Below are 17,789 nucleotides of genomic sequence, written 5' to 3' on the forward strand. Positions count from 1 at the left end.
TGATGGTTAATAATCCATTTGATCGCTTTGGTTGTAGAGACTCTCAGACAAGCGATTGCTGCTCCGAAATGACGCATGCGCAGTGGAGGCAGGGTGGACCAAGTTTTAGGGGGGTCCATTCGGTCTGCAACACTGGGGCAGTTACATGGTGTGGTAGATGTGGCACGAGTGCATGCTTTCAAATGACTTAACAAATGTTAGGGTTTCCTTTTGTCCATATCAGTTACATAGGGTTTTTTTTTTTTTTATTAACCATTCAGAAATGAGTCTGTTTTCAATGTTTGAGGTTAGCTCATATTAATTACATTACATAAGTATTTGGATCACAGCACAAGTTTTGTTACTTGTACTTGTGTAAGGGTGTTTATTAAAAATGAAATCTAGCATTCATAATCACTTGTTCATTAGTGCAGCAATGAACAATGTTTTTAATAAGCTTAGAATGGGCCTTTCTGATCTACATGGAACAGGACCTCATTAAGGTCACCATGTTTATACAGTCACTCGAGACATATTTTACTCCACATTTTGTAGAGTGGCCAAAGATTGAAGAAAAGAGGAATCTGTGGTTATTCCCAACGGTGTCTGCTGGTTGCTTTTGCAGGATAATGCATTTGAGAACTCTGATTTGTACAATTGAGAATCACATGTATTTCTTATTACAAGAGAAAGCAAGGGAGCAAGAATCCCCTTTGCCAAAAAGGGAAAACATGAAGGGGAAACAAAATCATAACCAGCAATGACATAAAGCAGTCTCCAACCTCGTCACTAGATGACACTACTAACAAAAATATAACAAGAATTCGGGATTTACAGATCAGTTCAGATCTGGGAACTTGCAGGTCCCACATGTTGCTGCATCCACCACACTATGGAACTGCCTTGGGTACTCATGGCCACAACCCAAGTGGACAACCTATCCATCCACATCTCTCAAAAATAACCCTCTATCTGCCACAGGCAGGTCAATCGTGAGCCTCACCTTGGCCATTTCCGGTTGCTAAGGTCCTCAACACTGAGGTACCTGGGTTGGAGTTCATACCCAAAGAGCTCTACGTGGCCAAAACGATAAGATAAGATGAGAGAAACTTTATTGTCCCTCGTGGGGAAATTTGTCTTGGGATGAAGCACCCACGCTGATGTTTCACTCACAATGCAAGTGATACTCTCATCTGAGTTTCCCCAACTAACCATTAATTTGGAACAGTCAAGTAGTACCCAAGACTCTTCTGAAGAAACCTAATACCACATTAGGGTGGGCAGTGTAAACAGTAGACTAAATAATGGGAGGCCCAATGGTAGGGATCTTGATTATACCGGACAACCACGATAGCATTTGTTGACAAATACAAGGCTTAGTTTACAAAAATGGCCCGACCAAGGCATTATGTTGATCGATTTTGTTGGTGAAATTAAAGCAGATTTGTCAAATACATGCACATGTTGCATGTGGCAGCTGCTTCTTCACCACAATCATGGTGTACCTTTTTTAAAAAACAGTTTAACATTCTGCTTTAACTACACAACAAGCCTATCACAGAAACAGTGAGCGTGAGTCTCCCTCTGTTAAGTGCAGAGTGATAAGAGGCGGCGTTCACAGCCGACAGAGTTCAACAGTCTTCACAAAGTTTCAAATGTACACCAACTCTATTTATGTTGAACGGTGTATGTGACATGACTTTTCTTCTGGCCAGTAAGGTGCAATTTCCAAAAAAATACAACAACAAAAAAAAAAAACTTCTCCCATTTGTCCTGTTACTTTTTTCAGGGGCGGGGCCAGAGAAAAGCGTTGAAAGGGCTCTGTCCCCTCGTTACAGTAAACATCATCCCTTTTTTAAAGCCTTTTTTTTTATTACAATGATGATTATGCAAATGAATGTATTAACAACTAAAACATCAGTCACTATTGTGCTCCGTGTCCTAGTTTGGATAGATGGAATTGATGAGACATTAGAATTTTTTTTTTTACTTATTTAAAAACATGAACACAAACATTAAGAAGCAACTTGGATTCAAGGTGTCTGCTGTTTTTTTTTTTTTTTTTTTTTCTCTCTTTCTTAATGCAGAGCTATTAGTGAAAAGTACAGTAGTGTTCAGAATAATAGTAGTGCTATGTGACTAAAAAGATTAATCCAGGTTTTGAGTATATTTCTTATTGTTACATGGGAAATAAGGTACCAGTAGATTCTCACAAATCCAACAGGACCAAGCATTCATGATATGCACACTCTTAAGGCTATGAAATTGGGCTATTGGTAAAAAAAAAAAAAGTAGAAAAGGGCGTGTTCACAGTAATAGTAGCATCTGCTGTTGATGCTACAAACTCAAAACTATTATGTTCAAACTGCTTTTTTAGCAATCCTGTGAATCACTAAACTAGTATTTTGTTGTATAACCGCAGTTTTTCATGATTTCTTCACATCTGCGAGGCATTAATTTTCTTGGTTTGGAACCAAGATTTTGCTCATTTACTAGTGTGCTTGGGGTCATTGTCTTGTTGAAACACCCATTTCAAGGGCATGTCCTCTTCAGCATAAGACAACATGACCTCTTCAAGTATTTTGACATATCCAAACTGAGCCATGATACTTGGTATGCGATATATAGGCCCAACACCATAGTAGGAGAAACATGCCCATATCATGATGCTTGCACCACCATGCTTCACTGTCTTCACTGTGAACTGTGGCTTGAATTCAGAGTTTGGGGGTTGTCTCTCACTGTCTGCGGCCCTTGGACCCAAAAAGAACAGTTTTACTCTCATCAGTTCACAAAATATTCCTCCATTTCTCTTTAGGCCAGTTGTGTTCTTTGGCAAATTGTAACCTCTTCTGCACATGTCTTTTATTTAACAGAGGGACTTTGCGGGGGATTCTTGCAAATAAATTAGCTTCACACAGGCGTCTTCTGTCACTTCACTTACAGGTAACTCCAGACTGTCTTTGATCATCCTGGAGCTGATCAATGGGTGAGCCTTTGCCATTCTGGTTATTCTTCTATACATTTTGATGGTTGTTTTCCATTTTCTTCCACGCGTCTTTTTTTTTTTTTTTTCCATTTTAAAGCATTGAAGATCATTGTAGTTGAACAGCCTATAATTTTTTGCATCTGCGTATAAGTTTTCCCCTCTCCAATCAACTTTTTAATCAAACTACGCTGTTCTTCTGAACAATGTCTTGAATGTCCCATTTTCCTCAGGCTTTCAAAGAGAAAAGCATGTTCAACAGGTGCTGGCTTCATCCTTAAATAGGGGACACCTGATTCACACCTGTTTGTTCCACAAAATTGACAAACTCACTGACTGAATGCCACACTACTACAGTATTATTGTGAACACCCCCTTTTCTACTTTTTTTTTTTTTTTTTTTTTTTACTAATAGCCCAATTTCATAGCCTTAAGAGTGCATATCATGAATGCTTGGTCTTGTTGGATTTGTGAGAATCTACTGGTACCTTGTTTCCCATGTAACAATAAGAAATATACTCAAAACCTGGATTAATCTTTTTAGTCACATAGCACTACTATTGTTTTGAACACTATTGTACCTCTTGATCAGTGTGGGGGTGAGGGCTTGTCTGTCTTGATTGCATGTTAACATTCCCTTCTCTCTGTGTTGCTCAGGGGGGGATTGGGCCTTTTGACTACAATCTGTTGGAGGTACGATCATTCCTGGAGAAGATGAAATAGGAAAGAAATGTCTTCATGTACAGCTACATGTGCATCACCTTTTTGTGTGTGTGAGTGAGAGAGCTTCTTTAGGATTATAATGTATTTGTTCTATGACTCTTACCATTTACAGTGCACCTAGAAAGAAAGTATTCACAGCTCTTTGCTTTTTCCACATTTTGTTTTTTTTTTACAGCCTTATTCCAAAATGGAGTAATTTTTCCCCCTCAAAATTCTAATCACAACACCCCATAATGACAGCATAAAAAATGTGCGCCTTTCCAATCAACTGAATTTACCCCAGGTAGACTCCAGTTAAGCTGTAGAAACATCTCAAGGATTATCAGTGGGAATAAGATGCACCTGATCTCAATTTTGAGCATCATGGCAAAGGCTGTGAATACTTATATACATGTGATTTCTTAATGTTTTGGTTTTTTTTCTTTTTTTTTCACATGTCATTATGGGGTATTGTGTGTAGACTCTTGAGTGGAAAAAATGAATTTCATCCATTTTGGAATAAAGCTGTAACATAACAAAATGTGGGGGGAAAAAAGGGAAGCGCTGTGAATACTTTCTGGACACATCATACCTAAAGTACAATGGCATGGTGTAACGGATGCCAGCAGGTGTTGCTGTGGAGATGTAGTTAGTAAACCTCACTCCCAGCAGCTCAAAAGGATTCCCTGGTCATAAGGCCAGAGCCCTGGGTTTTAGCCTTCTGGTTAGAGAGCCCAACTTCTATGCCAAGGATCGTGAGTTTGCATCCTGAGGGGAACGAATGGGCAGAGTCATAACACAACTCAGAGTGCAGCCGCTACAATGGCAAGCCATTAACTGGGCTGTGGCGGCTAAATAACTAGCATGGCCTCGAGCCAGATTGACAAAAACAAATTATGTAGTAGACATAGCTATGTACTGTTTGCTGTTGTCTGCGAGATTATTGTGACCTACAGTGGTTCTCTATACCTCTAGCATGCCCTGCTGGCACACTCATGCAGCTGCTAGCAATAATAATTTAACAGTGTGAAGGAAATATATTTGTACTGTCCAAAATTGTCTCCTTTACAACTATCTGTTTTTGGAACAATTTATACTTTGGTGGGCCAGCTTTAATAAAATTTGTTCATGCGGCCTGTCTAGTTAGTGAAATCAGTCTGACATCTGTTTAAACTGTGCTTTCTGGCTCCAAGTACTTATGTTAATATGTGCTCAAAAAGGCAACAACTCTGTCTAATTTTACAACGGGCAATTGGTCAGTTGATTAACTGACTCCAGCTTACACGACTCTAATAAAACTAGATGACCTGAACTTTATCAACTTTAGCTTGCAAACTGGCTCAGTGCAGTTTGTGTGTGTGGGGGGACTTTTTTTTTTGGAGATTTTGGCTTCTTCTTTCCTTTAAATACTTTTTGATCACTGCTACACTTATCACCAATATATCAATTTTTTGGAACAGGAAGTACTCTGAGATGTTGCGTGACGCTGACATCATGTCTAAACTGGTTGGGATAGTTTTTAACCAGTTGCTACAAAATACCTTATCCCATGTTAATTTGCAACAGAGGAAATGAATAATTACGTATAACTCTGTGTGACACATGACAGAGATGCAGGTAGGCGGGCACATCATTCTTACTTATGCAGGGGTGATGGCAGCTCTGTGGAATGAGTACCAACAGTCCTGTGAATAAAACGGTCACTTTGAGAACTGTCCATATTTGCACCAACATGGCTTTAAGTGTGTCCTGTAATCTGAAAACACCTCTCAGCCTCTGAGTTTAGACAGGGCTCTGATTTTCTTAATGACAGTTACAGATTAAACCATTGGCTTCTGTAGCTTGATAAACTGAAATGTGGAGACCTGTCGGATCAGTTTGTTTGAGGTGTCACAATGAACAGGAAATGTAGTCTTGATGTTTCTGTGCTGTTAATTTAAAGTATTAAAAATGGATAAAATAAAAAGATGTAACTAATTTTTAAAATCATTAAACAGAAAATCAACATAAGTGGTATCTGCGTCATTGTATTTTTTATGTTAAGATTTTACATGCTCCAAGGTAAATTCAGATTAGACTTTTTACCTCCGCCATGGAGGTTGTTTTCACCGGTGTTTGTCTGTTAACGAGATAACTCAGTTTTGAACGCATTTGAACCAAATTTGGTGGAATGATGGGAAATATGTCCAGGATCAGTCGATTAAAATTTGGTGATGATCCGGATTAAACTCTGGAATACAAGGTCTGTTAGAAAAGTATCAGACCTTTTTTATTTTTTGCAAAAACCTGATGGATTTGAATCACGTGTGCTTGCATGACCCAACCTTGCACCATCATGCGCATGCGTGAACTTTTTTCACGCCTGTTGATTGCATCATTTGCTGATAAGCAACCTTTGTGTGAGAACATGTATAGTGCGCTAGGCGGATTTTCATTTCAAGGAAAAAAACGGAACGACTGGAGTAGCGCTACTGTCAAATTTTGCCAGAAACTGGGTGACAGCCAGGTGGAAACCATTTGGAAGATTCAGACAGCTTTCGATGACGATCCTATGGGCATCACACAGATTAAGGAGCGGTACAACCGGTTTAAAGACATCTGCACAACGGTGGAGAGCAAGCCACGCTCCGGTCGGCCATCAACATGCTGAAATGACCAGATCATTCCAAAGTGAACGCTGTGGTGATGCGGGACCCGTCATGTGACTATTCGAGAAACTGCGGAAGAGGTGGACATCAGCACTCTTTTGGTCCATTCCACTGTGACATAAGATTTGGCCATGAAGAGTGGCTGTGAAATTCATGCTGCTGCTGATGGCGCAGCAAAAGCGCCTCCGTGTTGAAGTCTCACAGGACATGCTGTGACATGCCCACCTCTTCCACAATTTCTCAGATAGTCGCACGACTGAAAAGTCACCGAAAGCCGTCTGAATCATCCGAATGGGTTCCACCTGGCTGTCACCCAGTTTCTGGCAAAATTTGATGCTGCGCTGCTCCAGTCGTTATGGCTTTTTCCTTGAAATGAAAATCCGCTGAGCGCACTACATGTCCTCACAAAGGCTGCTTACCAGAAAATGATGCAATCGACGGGTGAAAAAGTTCACGCATGCGCACGAAGGTTCAAGGTTGGCTCATGCAAACACACATGATTGAAATCCGTCAGGCTTTGCAGAAAATAAAAAGGTCTGATACTTTTCTAACAGACCTCATATAGCATAATGTATGTTTGCCCTTTTGTGAATCCACATCCTTCGATATTGATATGTAGCGTGGCAGAGGTATGCGCTCTACCGAGTGCCCTTCTAATTTTTGATTGCATTGCAAACCTCTAAGTGTAATTTGACTTGAAAATAAGCTCCTTTCTGATTTAGTTTTGGATATTTATAATTGGTGCATAATGAGCATCTTGGGGAAACTACTTGCATTTTGTTATACAAACCCCTGGCAATAATTATGGAATCACCGGCCTCGGAGGATGTTCATTCAGTTGTTTAATTTTGTAGAAAAAAAGATCACAGACATGACACAAAACTAAAGTCATTTCAAATGGCAACTTTCTGGCTTTAAGAAACACTAAGAAATCAGGAAAAAAAAATTGTGGCAGTCAGTAACGGTTACTTTTTAGACCAAGCAGAGGGGAAAAAAAAATATGGACTCACTCAATTCTGAGGAATAAATTATGGAATCACCCTGTAAATTTTCATCCCCAAAACTAACACCTGCATCAAATCAGATCTGCTTGTTAGTCTGCATCTAAAAAGGAGTGATCACACCTTGGAGAGCTGTTGCACCAAGTGGACTGACATGAATCATGGCTCCAACACAAGAGATGTCAATTGAAACAAAGGAGAGGCTTATCAAACTCTTAAGAGGGTAAATCATCACGCAATGTTGCAAAAGATGTTGGTTGTTCAGTCAGCTGTGTCTAAACTCTGGACCATATACAAACATGGGAAGGTTGTTAAAGGCAAACATACTGGTAGAGCAAGGAAGACATCAAAGCGTCAAGAGAGAAAACTTAAAGCAATATGTCTCAATCGAAAATGCACAACAAAACAAATGAACGAATGGGAGGAAACTGGAGTCAATGTCTGTGACCGAACTGTAAGAAACCGCCTAAAGGAAATGGGATTTACATACAGAAAAGCTAAACAAAAGCCATCAACACCTAAACAGAAAAAAACAAGGTTACAATGGGCTAAGGAAAAGCAATCATGGACTGTGGATGACTGGATGAAAGTCATATTCAGTGATGAATCTGCATTGGGCAAGGTGATGATGCTGGAACTTTTGTTTGGTGCCGTTCCAATGAGATAAAGATGACTGCCTGAAGAGAACATGTAAATTTCCAGTCATTGATGATATGGGGCTGCATGTCAGGTATCCCATCAATTGAAACGAAGTTTGGGGATGATGAAATCATTTTTCAAGATGATAATGCATCTTGCCATAGAGCAAAAACTGAAAACATTCCTTGCTAAAAGACGCATGGTGTCAATGTCATGGCCTGCAAATAGTCTGGATCTTAATCCAATTGAAAATCTTTGGTGGAAGTTGAAGAAAATGGTCCATGACAAGGCTCCAACCTGCAAAGCTGATCTGGAAACAGCAATCAGAGAAAGTTGGAGCCAGATTGATGAAGAGTACTGTTTGTCACTCAAGTCCATGCCTCAGAGACTGCAAGCTGTTATAAAAGCCAGAGGTGGTGCAACAAAATACTAGTGATGTGTTGGAGCGTTCTTTTGTTTTTCATGATTCCATAATTTTTTTTTCCCTCTGCTTGGTCTAAAAAAAGTAACCGTTACTGACTGCCACAATTTTTTTTTTTTTTCCTGATTTCTTATAGTGTTTCTTAAAGCCAGAAAGTTGCCATTTGAAATGACTTTAGTTTTGTGTCATGTCTGTGATCTGCTTTTTTTCTACAAAATTAAACAACTGAATGAACATCCTCTGTGGCCGGTGATTCCATAATTTTTGCCAGGGGTTGTAGAAGAAGACTAAGACTGCACATACAAGAGACAGAAGTGAGGTTCCTTTGTAGGGTATCTGGACTTGTATCAACAGGGCGAGAAGCTTGAATAGCCAGGAGGTACAGAGTCAAGTGGTTGATTCTCAATAAAAGGAGCCAGCTGGACGTTTGAGGATGCCTCCTGGACATCTCCTTAGGAAGGTCTTCCAGATATGTCCAGCTGAGAGGACGCCTCAGGGAAGACCCAGCATACCCTGGAGGGATTAGATCTCCCAGTTGTCTTACAAGTGCCTCAGGATTCCCCAGCAATAGTTGGAGGATGTGGCCGAGGATAAGGAATTGTGGGTTTAGCTACGTAGTCTGCTGCCACTGTGACACAGACCTGGATAATTAGAAAAATAAATGTTTGTATCATGCAAACATCCTGTGAAATTTAAGGGAACAAACACTAATCACCCATTTAATTAATATATAGATAGATAAAATATACTGAATGCATTACTCATAAATGAGAACAGCTGTCTTATGTGGGCAAACTGTTTCACAGAACACCTGCAAGATATGAAAAGGCTCTGTGGCCCACTGACCTTTATCTTTGGTACATGGAGCAGTCATTGGTTCAGAATGGTAGAGAAGCTTGAATCTTCGACTGGACTCTTGTAGAGAAGAAACTGACTCTCTACAAGAGTCAGACAGCAGTCAGACTTCCAGAGCAAGAATTTTAGCTGAGGAAGCTTCTGCGATTTGAAGCGAAATGTCCTCGCGTCAAGCAACTCAGTCCAGTCGAAGATTCAAGCTTCTGTACTATGGAAACCACCTGGACAACTGAGAGCCTACACAGAAACATTGGTTCAGAATAGGGAACATCATAGGCTTTAACTATGAGGGTTCCAGACAATTTAAAATTTCAGATGTTAATATTTTAAATTGTGATGTTTCATCAGTGGGTATCTAATGAAATTAGACTGAAATTGGGATTGGGATCTTTTCCTAATTACAGCTTTTATAGTAGAATTCTGAATCGACTGAAGACCTCCAATGCTAGCTTGTGGCAAAGCAGAAAATAAGACCATCCAGGTGAAGCTCCTACAGATACTAATATGAAATGAATGTTATCTGAATTGAAAAGCATATAAAGCTTAGTGTCATCAGAACAGTGAAATGCTTTTCAACAGCTGCACATGATGTAACAGACATACTATATCAAGCAGTAATAAGGGACCAAAAAGAGAACCCTGGGGTACCCCATGTTTTATAGCTGTTAATTCAGATATAGTGTCATTGTTAACCCACTGATCCTTCCGATGGCTATGCCTTCAACAAGAGTTGAACAATGAACTGCTAGAATGATTCTTGTTTCTCACATTATGCAATGATCAGTTGTATCACAAACGTAAGGGAATGGAGCCCTCTTCTACAGTAAGAACAATGTTGTTCACCACTCTGCAATTTCCACAGACTAATAAACCCTAAATGCTGATTGAAATGGAGAGATTGACAAATGCACTACAAAATATTTTAAAAGGTCAATCAGAGAGAGGCCTATAATTATTCAGAATGGGGGAGATAATTCACAACACCAGATAGTGGATTAAGACCAGATTTTGCAGTTATCCTGGCCAAATTAAAACATGACATGGGGCCATTATTGTAGCCAAATTGTTTGCAAATTCGTGTGGGGAGTTGCGTAACTTTATTTCAATCTGTGTGTCCATAATCTGATTTGTAAATGTGTACTGAGATGTGCTAATATGTACAGGAATCTGTAAATGTGTATTTAGAATCTGTGCATGTGTCAAATCAGATTTGAACACTTCTGTTCAAAGTAACTGCAGTGTGTTTTTAAAAAAGTAGTAAACCTCAAAATCCTAATAACAGCTTCTATTCCAAATGAAAATATGAAAAAAAATTACATTTCAAAATGAGCAAATATTTGCACAAAAACAATAAAGTTTATCAGTTTGAACATGAAATATCTTATAATGTATTCAATTTAATATAGGTTGAAGAGGATTTGCAAATCATTGTATTCTGTTTTTATTTACATTTTACACAATGTCCCAACTTCATTGGAATTGGGGTTGTATATCAAATTTGTTATTACTTTATAGAAGGTGAAGAAAAAGGAATATTAGGCTGTTCAAAAAAATAGCAGTGTCTGCATTTTTCTTTGTGGAAAAAAATGTGTCAAACAGGTGGCCCTTATTTAAGGACGAAGGCAGCAAATGTACATGCTGGTTGTTCTGCATTCTCTCTGAAAATCTGGGTAAAATGGGCTTTTTTTTTTTTCTTTTTTTTTGTGTGTGTATTTGAACAAAAAATTTCACCCACGACTAACTTTGACATTTTTATACTCTGTCGCGATTGGGTGGATTTCCGAAAACTAAAACCCTGGTTCAACAATAAAAAAGGGGAAAAGGCATGATGACTCAGCAATACATCCTAATCACTAAAGGTGGATGGATCGATCCTAATATCGATAATATTGATACCAACGCTGGTATTGATATTGAATGATCCTCATGTATAAAGATCGATAATCTGTTTTCTCTCCTGCATGCACTGATTGCTGCGCACGCAGATTCATCAAAGTCTACTCTCTGTCTGTAAGAGCAGCACTGCGCTGTGTCACACAACACGGAGCAGCGCACCCTTGTATTGTGGTTTGTCAGCTCTCTACCTCAGGAGATTTGGTTTTAAGTTGTGTGATATTTTTTTAAACAAAAATGTTGATTGTGATAATAAAGTATTTTGTTGTCACATACAATGTTTGGTGAAATTCTATCCTAGGTCTTTTGGATCTATGAAGCTTAAATATGAAAAAGTATCGGTATTGATATCAGCGATACTGGGCCTGTATTTACTTGGTATTGGATCAATACCAAAATTCCTGGTATCGCCCACCTCTAAGATGGTGCAGAAGTGAGTTCACTTTAGTTACTTGTGGATAAAAGTAAATTTCCATATGTTGCAGGAAAATTGTTTTTGAAGAAAACAATTAAAAAGTTGTATCCCTACTGTATATATTATGTTAAAATAGGTCAGGGGAAGGAAGAATACCACAGTTAAATCCCATGGCTTTGCTGTATTAGTTTTGATTGCATTTTAAAACAATCTTTTTAGGTAACTTTTAACTTTATTAACAAAACTGAAAATCAGAGATGGTTTTATTTATTGTTAATGACCTAGCACGGGCCTACTGCAGTACCTTCATGTCACATTAGGGGGCGGCACCCCACACTTTGGGAAGCAGTGATGTAGGCAAATCTTTAAATGCACACAACATTTACAGTCAACAGTATTTTTGCTCCAAGAGCTGGAAATACAAGAAGGTCATCAGTCCTTTCAACTCACTGTCATTCAACAGGTGACATTTTCTGCACTGTTGCCTCAGCAGAACTGCAAATGCCTGTGGGACATTTGTCTCTATGGCCAAAGTTTTGTTTACCATAAGCTGAGGTAGAACACCGGCAAAGAGGGCATTTTTCATTACTTTACTCACCACCTGTAGCAACTCCCTACAAGGAGAATCAGGACAGGGGCAGATCCAGGATTTTGTAAAAGGGTGGGTGGGGGCATGGATGTATCACGGCTACACTTCCCTCGGAGGGACTGCGGGCATGCTCCCCTCCCAGAAAATACAGATTTTTTAGGTGCCATGTCATGCATTTTGGTGCATATTTCATTCCAAAATAAAATTAATTTTGTGGAATTGATTTGAACTTGTACAATCTTGAATGTGATGTTATGATGTTAAGCAACAGCAAACATTTGAACTATCTTTGGCTAAAAAAGTGAACAACCCTGCTGAAGCACATCATTCAGTGTGTTTTTTTTTTTGGTGCTCCCCACCCCCCGGATCTGCCCCTGAATCAGAACTGCAGTCACCAGGAGGCAACATGATTATATCTCTGCCTTTTACTGTGCTGAGCTGTTGTGCCTGCAATTATGCTGATGCAAAACAGAATCCCGCAGTCCCAAAGGAACCCTCCAGAACAGGACCGTCACCTTGACATCCGTAGTCATGAAATGTTTTGAATGGCTGGTGTTGAGCCACCTGAAGGACATCACAGGACACATGCTGGACCCCCTGCAGTTTGCCTACCAGGCAAACAGGTCAGTTGAGGATACAGTCAACATGGGACTGCATCACATCCTGCAGCACCTGGACTCTGCAGGGATGTACATGAAGATCTTGTTCATGGACTGTTCCACACATTGTCCACAAAAAAAGTCTCCAACTTCTCTGTGCCAGCTCCCACCTGTCAGTGGATCTCCAACTTCCTGACGGACAGGACACAGCAAGTGATGCTGGGGAGCATCACATCCAACACACAGACAATCAGCATTGGTGCCCCTTAGGGGTGTGTGGTCTCCCCACTGCTCTTCTCCCTCTACACAAACAGCTGCACATCAGGGAACCCTTCTGTTAAACTCCTGAAGTTTGCGGATGGCACCACCATCATTGGTCTCATCCAGGATGGTGATGAGGCTGCATACAGACAGGAAGTGGAACAGTTGGTCCTGTGGTGTGGTCAGAAAACACTGGAGCTGAACCTGCTCAAGACTGTGGAGATGATAGTGGACTTCATGAGAATGCCTCCACCTCTATATTGGCTTCAAACAATTAAACAGTTATCTTTGACCCTTAAAGGTATCCCAAGGCTAAAGGTCATGTGACCAATAGAAAACCGATATATCCCTTCATATTAGTGTGTCAACTGCACTGTAACCATAAGTGTTTCTTTAACCAATTCATTAGAACAGCCATTCTAAATATACCCCATAACTGTGTCAGGGATGTGCGTGTTTGAGTTGTATACCTTTATTTTGACCTCATACAGTTTTCAGGTTGACCCCAACTGAGCTGGTGAGTCTGTCTTCCCTACAGAAATTTTACTTTTGAATATTAAAAGTACTGGACTTATTTCTAATTCAATTCACATTCTTGAAAACAGACTTGTTTTGTTAGTTTGTTTGTTTTTAGATTTTAGGTCTTATCTTGCCTGCTCCAAAGACTGGGTCTTGACTTGGTCTTGAACTCTCCAAAATCCTAAAGTTCTGGTCTCAACTCACACTCACCCCTTTAAGGTTTTGGCGTAGACTTGGACTCAATATAGGGGGTATTATCCCCATCCCTAGGTTGATGATTGCACTAGTGCCAGGGTTAAAGTGAAAACGGGTTAAGGGGTTAGGGGTTAGTGCCATTAATTGCTCTGGTGACATTGATTGCACTGGTTAATCAGGTGACCATGAAGATCATCTGATCAACATAAGCAAACTGAAATATCAAACTTCTTACATTGTAGCCAGTCACTCCTTTTCTTTAATCAATTTTCCAACCAATTTACAATGGTCGACCTTGTCAAATGACTTGTTGACATACAAAAATCACAAGAACATGCTACCATCTATCACCTTATATCTGCCAATCATTTCTTTAAGTCTACAGATACACTGATGTGGTAATGAGTTGTTTTTTTATGGAGAAATCCTGATGATATGAGATGTAGGCTGAGTTTGGGCCTTGTGTGCAGTACCTATTCTTAGATGTACACTCTTTTGGAATCTACAAGAGTCAAATTTAACAATCACACAGGGACTGACAAAATCCATAGACTGTATGATACAATCTGACAATATCAGGATTATCTTTTCACATCTTGTTGCACTTCCTTTATCAGTTGTCATTGTCAAGGTTTTCACAGACACTTGGAGGGGAAAGCCTTGAAAAATAAAAAACACCTTTAGCTGACTAAATTCTTTCCCACTCTTACATTCTGGCTCGCAGACAAACATAATTTGAGGAAGTGGTCACCGCTTGTGTCTGTGATCACCTCCACTTTTTTTTTTAATTTAACAAGAGAGAAAAAACATAAGATGCACAGGCACACAAGCAATCTGACTAGCATACAACATGTCTAACAGACAGGCATCATTCCAAACAGTTAACAGAAGACATATTATACAACACAGACATGAACAGCAAAGATTGACCCGAGGAGTACGAGAGGGTTTATTGTAAACTGAAGTTCTTTAGTAGGTTTATTATCTTTATTGCGTTTTTGTTTGGTATGTTATTAAAAGTTTTAAAGTAGGTGTTGATTTCAATTATCCATAGTTTAAGAAGGAGTTTAAATTGACTGAATTTAGTTTTGTGTATATTTGCCAAGTAATATATTGGGTGTCCCAAAAAAATATGCAACATTTTATCGGCAAAGAAAATGGTCAAAGCATATGTCTAGGAAATAAATTTATGGCTGGATAGAAAGCTGAAAGGTTGAAGTTTTTCATACCAATCAAATCAAATCAAATCAATTTTATTTATATAGCGCCAAATCACAACAAACAGTTGCCCCAAGGCGCTTTATATTGTAAGGCAAGGCCATACAATAATTACGGAAAAACCCCAACGGTCAAAACGACCCCCCTAGTGGGAAGGAAAAACTCCCTTTTAACAGGAAGAAACCTCCAGCAGAACCAGGCTCAGGGAGGGGCAGTCTTCTGCTGGGACTGGTTGGGGCTGAGGGAGAGAACCAGGAAAAAGACATGCTGTGGGGGGAGCAGAGATCAATCACTAATGATTAAATGCAGAGTGGTGCATACAGAGCAAAAAGAGAAAGAAACACTCAGTGCATCATGGGAACCCCCCAGCAGTCTAAGTCTATAGCAGCATAACTAAGGGATGGTTCAGGGTCACCTGATCCAGCCCTAATTATAAGCTTTAGCAAAAAGGAAAGTTTTAAGCCTAATCTTAAAAGTAGAGAGGGTGTCTGTCTCCCTGATCTGAATTGGGAGCTGGTTCCACAGGAGAGGAGCCTGAAAGCTGAAGGCTCTGCCTCCCATTCTACTCTTACAAACCCTAGGAACTACAAGTAAGCCTGCAGGCTGAGAGCGAAGCGCTCTATTGGGGTGATATGGTACTATGAGGTCCCTAAGATAAGATGGGACCTGATTATTCAAAACCTTATAAGTAAGAAGAAGAATTTTAAATTCTATTCTAGAATTAACAGGAAGCCAATGAAGAGAGGCCAATATGGGTGAGATATGCTCTCTCCTTCTAGTCCCTGTTAGCACTCTAGCTGCAGCATTTTGAATTAACTGAAGGCTTTTCAGGGAACTTTTAGGACAACCTGATAATAATGAATTACAATAGTCCAGCCTAAAGGAAATAAATGCATGAATTAGTTTTTCAGCATCACTCTGAGACAAGACCTTTCTAATTTTAGAGATATTGCGCAAATGCAAAAAAGCAGTCCTACATATTTGTTTAATATGCGCATTGAATGACATATCCTGATCAAAAATGACTCCAAGATTTCTCACAGTATTACTAGAGGTCAGGGTAATGCCATCCAGAGTAAGGATCTGGTTAGACACCATGTTTCTAAGATTTGTGGGGCCAAGTACAATAACTTCAGTTTTATCTGAGTTTAAAAGCAGGAAATTAGAGGTCATCCATGTCTTTATGTCTGTAAGACAATCCTGCAGTTTAGCTAATTGGTGTGTGTCCTCTGGCTTCATGGATAGATAAAGCTGGGTATCATCTGCGTAACAATGAAAATTTAAGCAATGCCGTCTAATAATACTGCCTAAGGGAAACATGTATAAAGTGAATAAAATTGGTCCTAGCACAGAACCTTGTGGAACTCCATAATTAACCTTAGTCTGTGAAGAAGATTCCCCATTTACATGAACAAATTGTAATCTATTAGATAAATATGATTCAAACCACCGCAGCGCAGTGCCTTTAATACCTATGGCATGCTCTAATCTCTGTAATAAAATTTTATGGTCAACAGTATCAAAAGCAGCACTGAGGTCAAACAGAACAAGCACAGACATGAGTCTGTCTGAGGCCATAAGAAGATCATTTGTAACCTTCACTAATGCTGTTTCTGTACTATGAAGAATTCTAAAACCTGACTGAAACTCTTCAAATAGACCATTTCTCTGCAGATGATCAGTTAGCTGTTTTACAACTACCCTTTCAAGAATTTTTGAGAGAAAAGGAAGGTTGGAGATTGGCCTATAATTAGCTAAGATAGCTGGGTCAAGTGATGGCTTTTTAAGTAATGGTTTAATTACTGCCACCTTAAAAGCCTGTGTTACATAGCCAACTAATAAAGATAGATTGATCATATTTAAGATCGAAGCATTAATTAATGGTAGGGCTTCCTTGAGCAGCCTGGTAGGAATGGGGTCTAATAGACATGTTGATGGTTTGGAGGAAGTAACTAATGAAAATAACTCAGAACAATCGGAGAGAAAGAGTCTAACCAAATACCGGCATCACTGAAAGCAGCCAAAGATAACGATACGTCTTTGGGATGGTTATGAGTAATTTTTTCTCTAATAGTTAAAATTTTATTAGCAAAGAAAGTCATGAAGTCATTACTAGTTAAAGTTAAAGGAATACTCGGCTCAATAGAGCTCTGACTCTTTGTCAGCCTGGCTACAGTGCTGAAAAGAAACCTGGGGTTGTTCTTATTTTCTTCAATTAGTGATGAGTAGTAAGATGTCCTAGCTTTACGGAGGGCTTTTTTTTTATAGAGCAACAGACTCTTTTTCCAGGCTAAGTGAAGATCTTCTAAATTAGTGAGACGCCATTTCCTCTCCAACATACGGGTTATCTGCTTTAAGCTGCGAGTTTGTGAGTTATACCACGGAGTCAAGCACTTCTGATATAAGGGTCTCTTTTTCAGAGGAGCTACAGCATCCAAAGTTGTCTTCAATGAGGATGTAAAACTATTGACGAGATACTCTATCTCACTTACAGAGCTTAGGTAGCTACTCTGCACTGTGTTGGTATATGGCATTAGAGAACATAAAGAAGGAATCATATCCTTAAACCTAATTACAGCGCTTTCAGAAAGACTTCTAGTGTAATGAAACTTATTCCCCACTGCTGGGTAGTCCATCAGAGTAAATGTTATTAAGAAATGTTCAGACAGAAGGGAGTTTTCAAGGAATACTGCTAAGTCTTCAATTTCCATACCATAAGTCAGAACAAGATCTAAGATATGATTAAAGTGGTGGGTGGACTCATTTACATTTTGAGCAAAGCCAATTGAGTCTAATAATAGATTAAATGCAGTGTTGAGGCTGTCATTCTCAGCATCTGTGTGGATGTTAAAATCACCCACTATAATTA

General features: G+C 39.4%; 1 protein-coding gene and 1 long non-coding RNA gene across 2 annotated transcripts in view; one reads left to right on the forward strand and one right to left on the reverse strand.

The window, feature by feature from the left end:
- The window catches only part of LOC117518490 (type I iodothyronine deiodinase-like), a 40,408-nt gene extending 34,790 nt beyond the window's left edge, over window positions 1-5,618 (forward strand). Inside the window, exon 4 of the mRNA XM_034179625.1 lies at window positions 3,623-5,618. Coding sequence (XP_034035516.1) covers window positions 3,623-3,688 — 66 coding nt within the window. The 3' untranslated portion in view covers window positions 3,689-5,618. The remainder of the gene's footprint in view (window positions 1-3,622) is intronic.
- LOC117518492 overlaps window positions 1-17,789 on the reverse strand; it is a 54,297-nt gene that overhangs the window by 19,823 nt on the left and 16,685 nt on the right. The window lies entirely within an intron of this gene.

Source organism: Thalassophryne amazonica, chromosome 10 (genome assembly GCF_902500255.1).
Source record: "Thalassophryne amazonica chromosome 10, fThaAma1.1, whole genome shotgun sequence".
NCBI classification, from domain to species: domain Eukaryota; kingdom Metazoa; phylum Chordata; class Actinopteri; order Batrachoidiformes; family Batrachoididae; genus Thalassophryne; species Thalassophryne amazonica.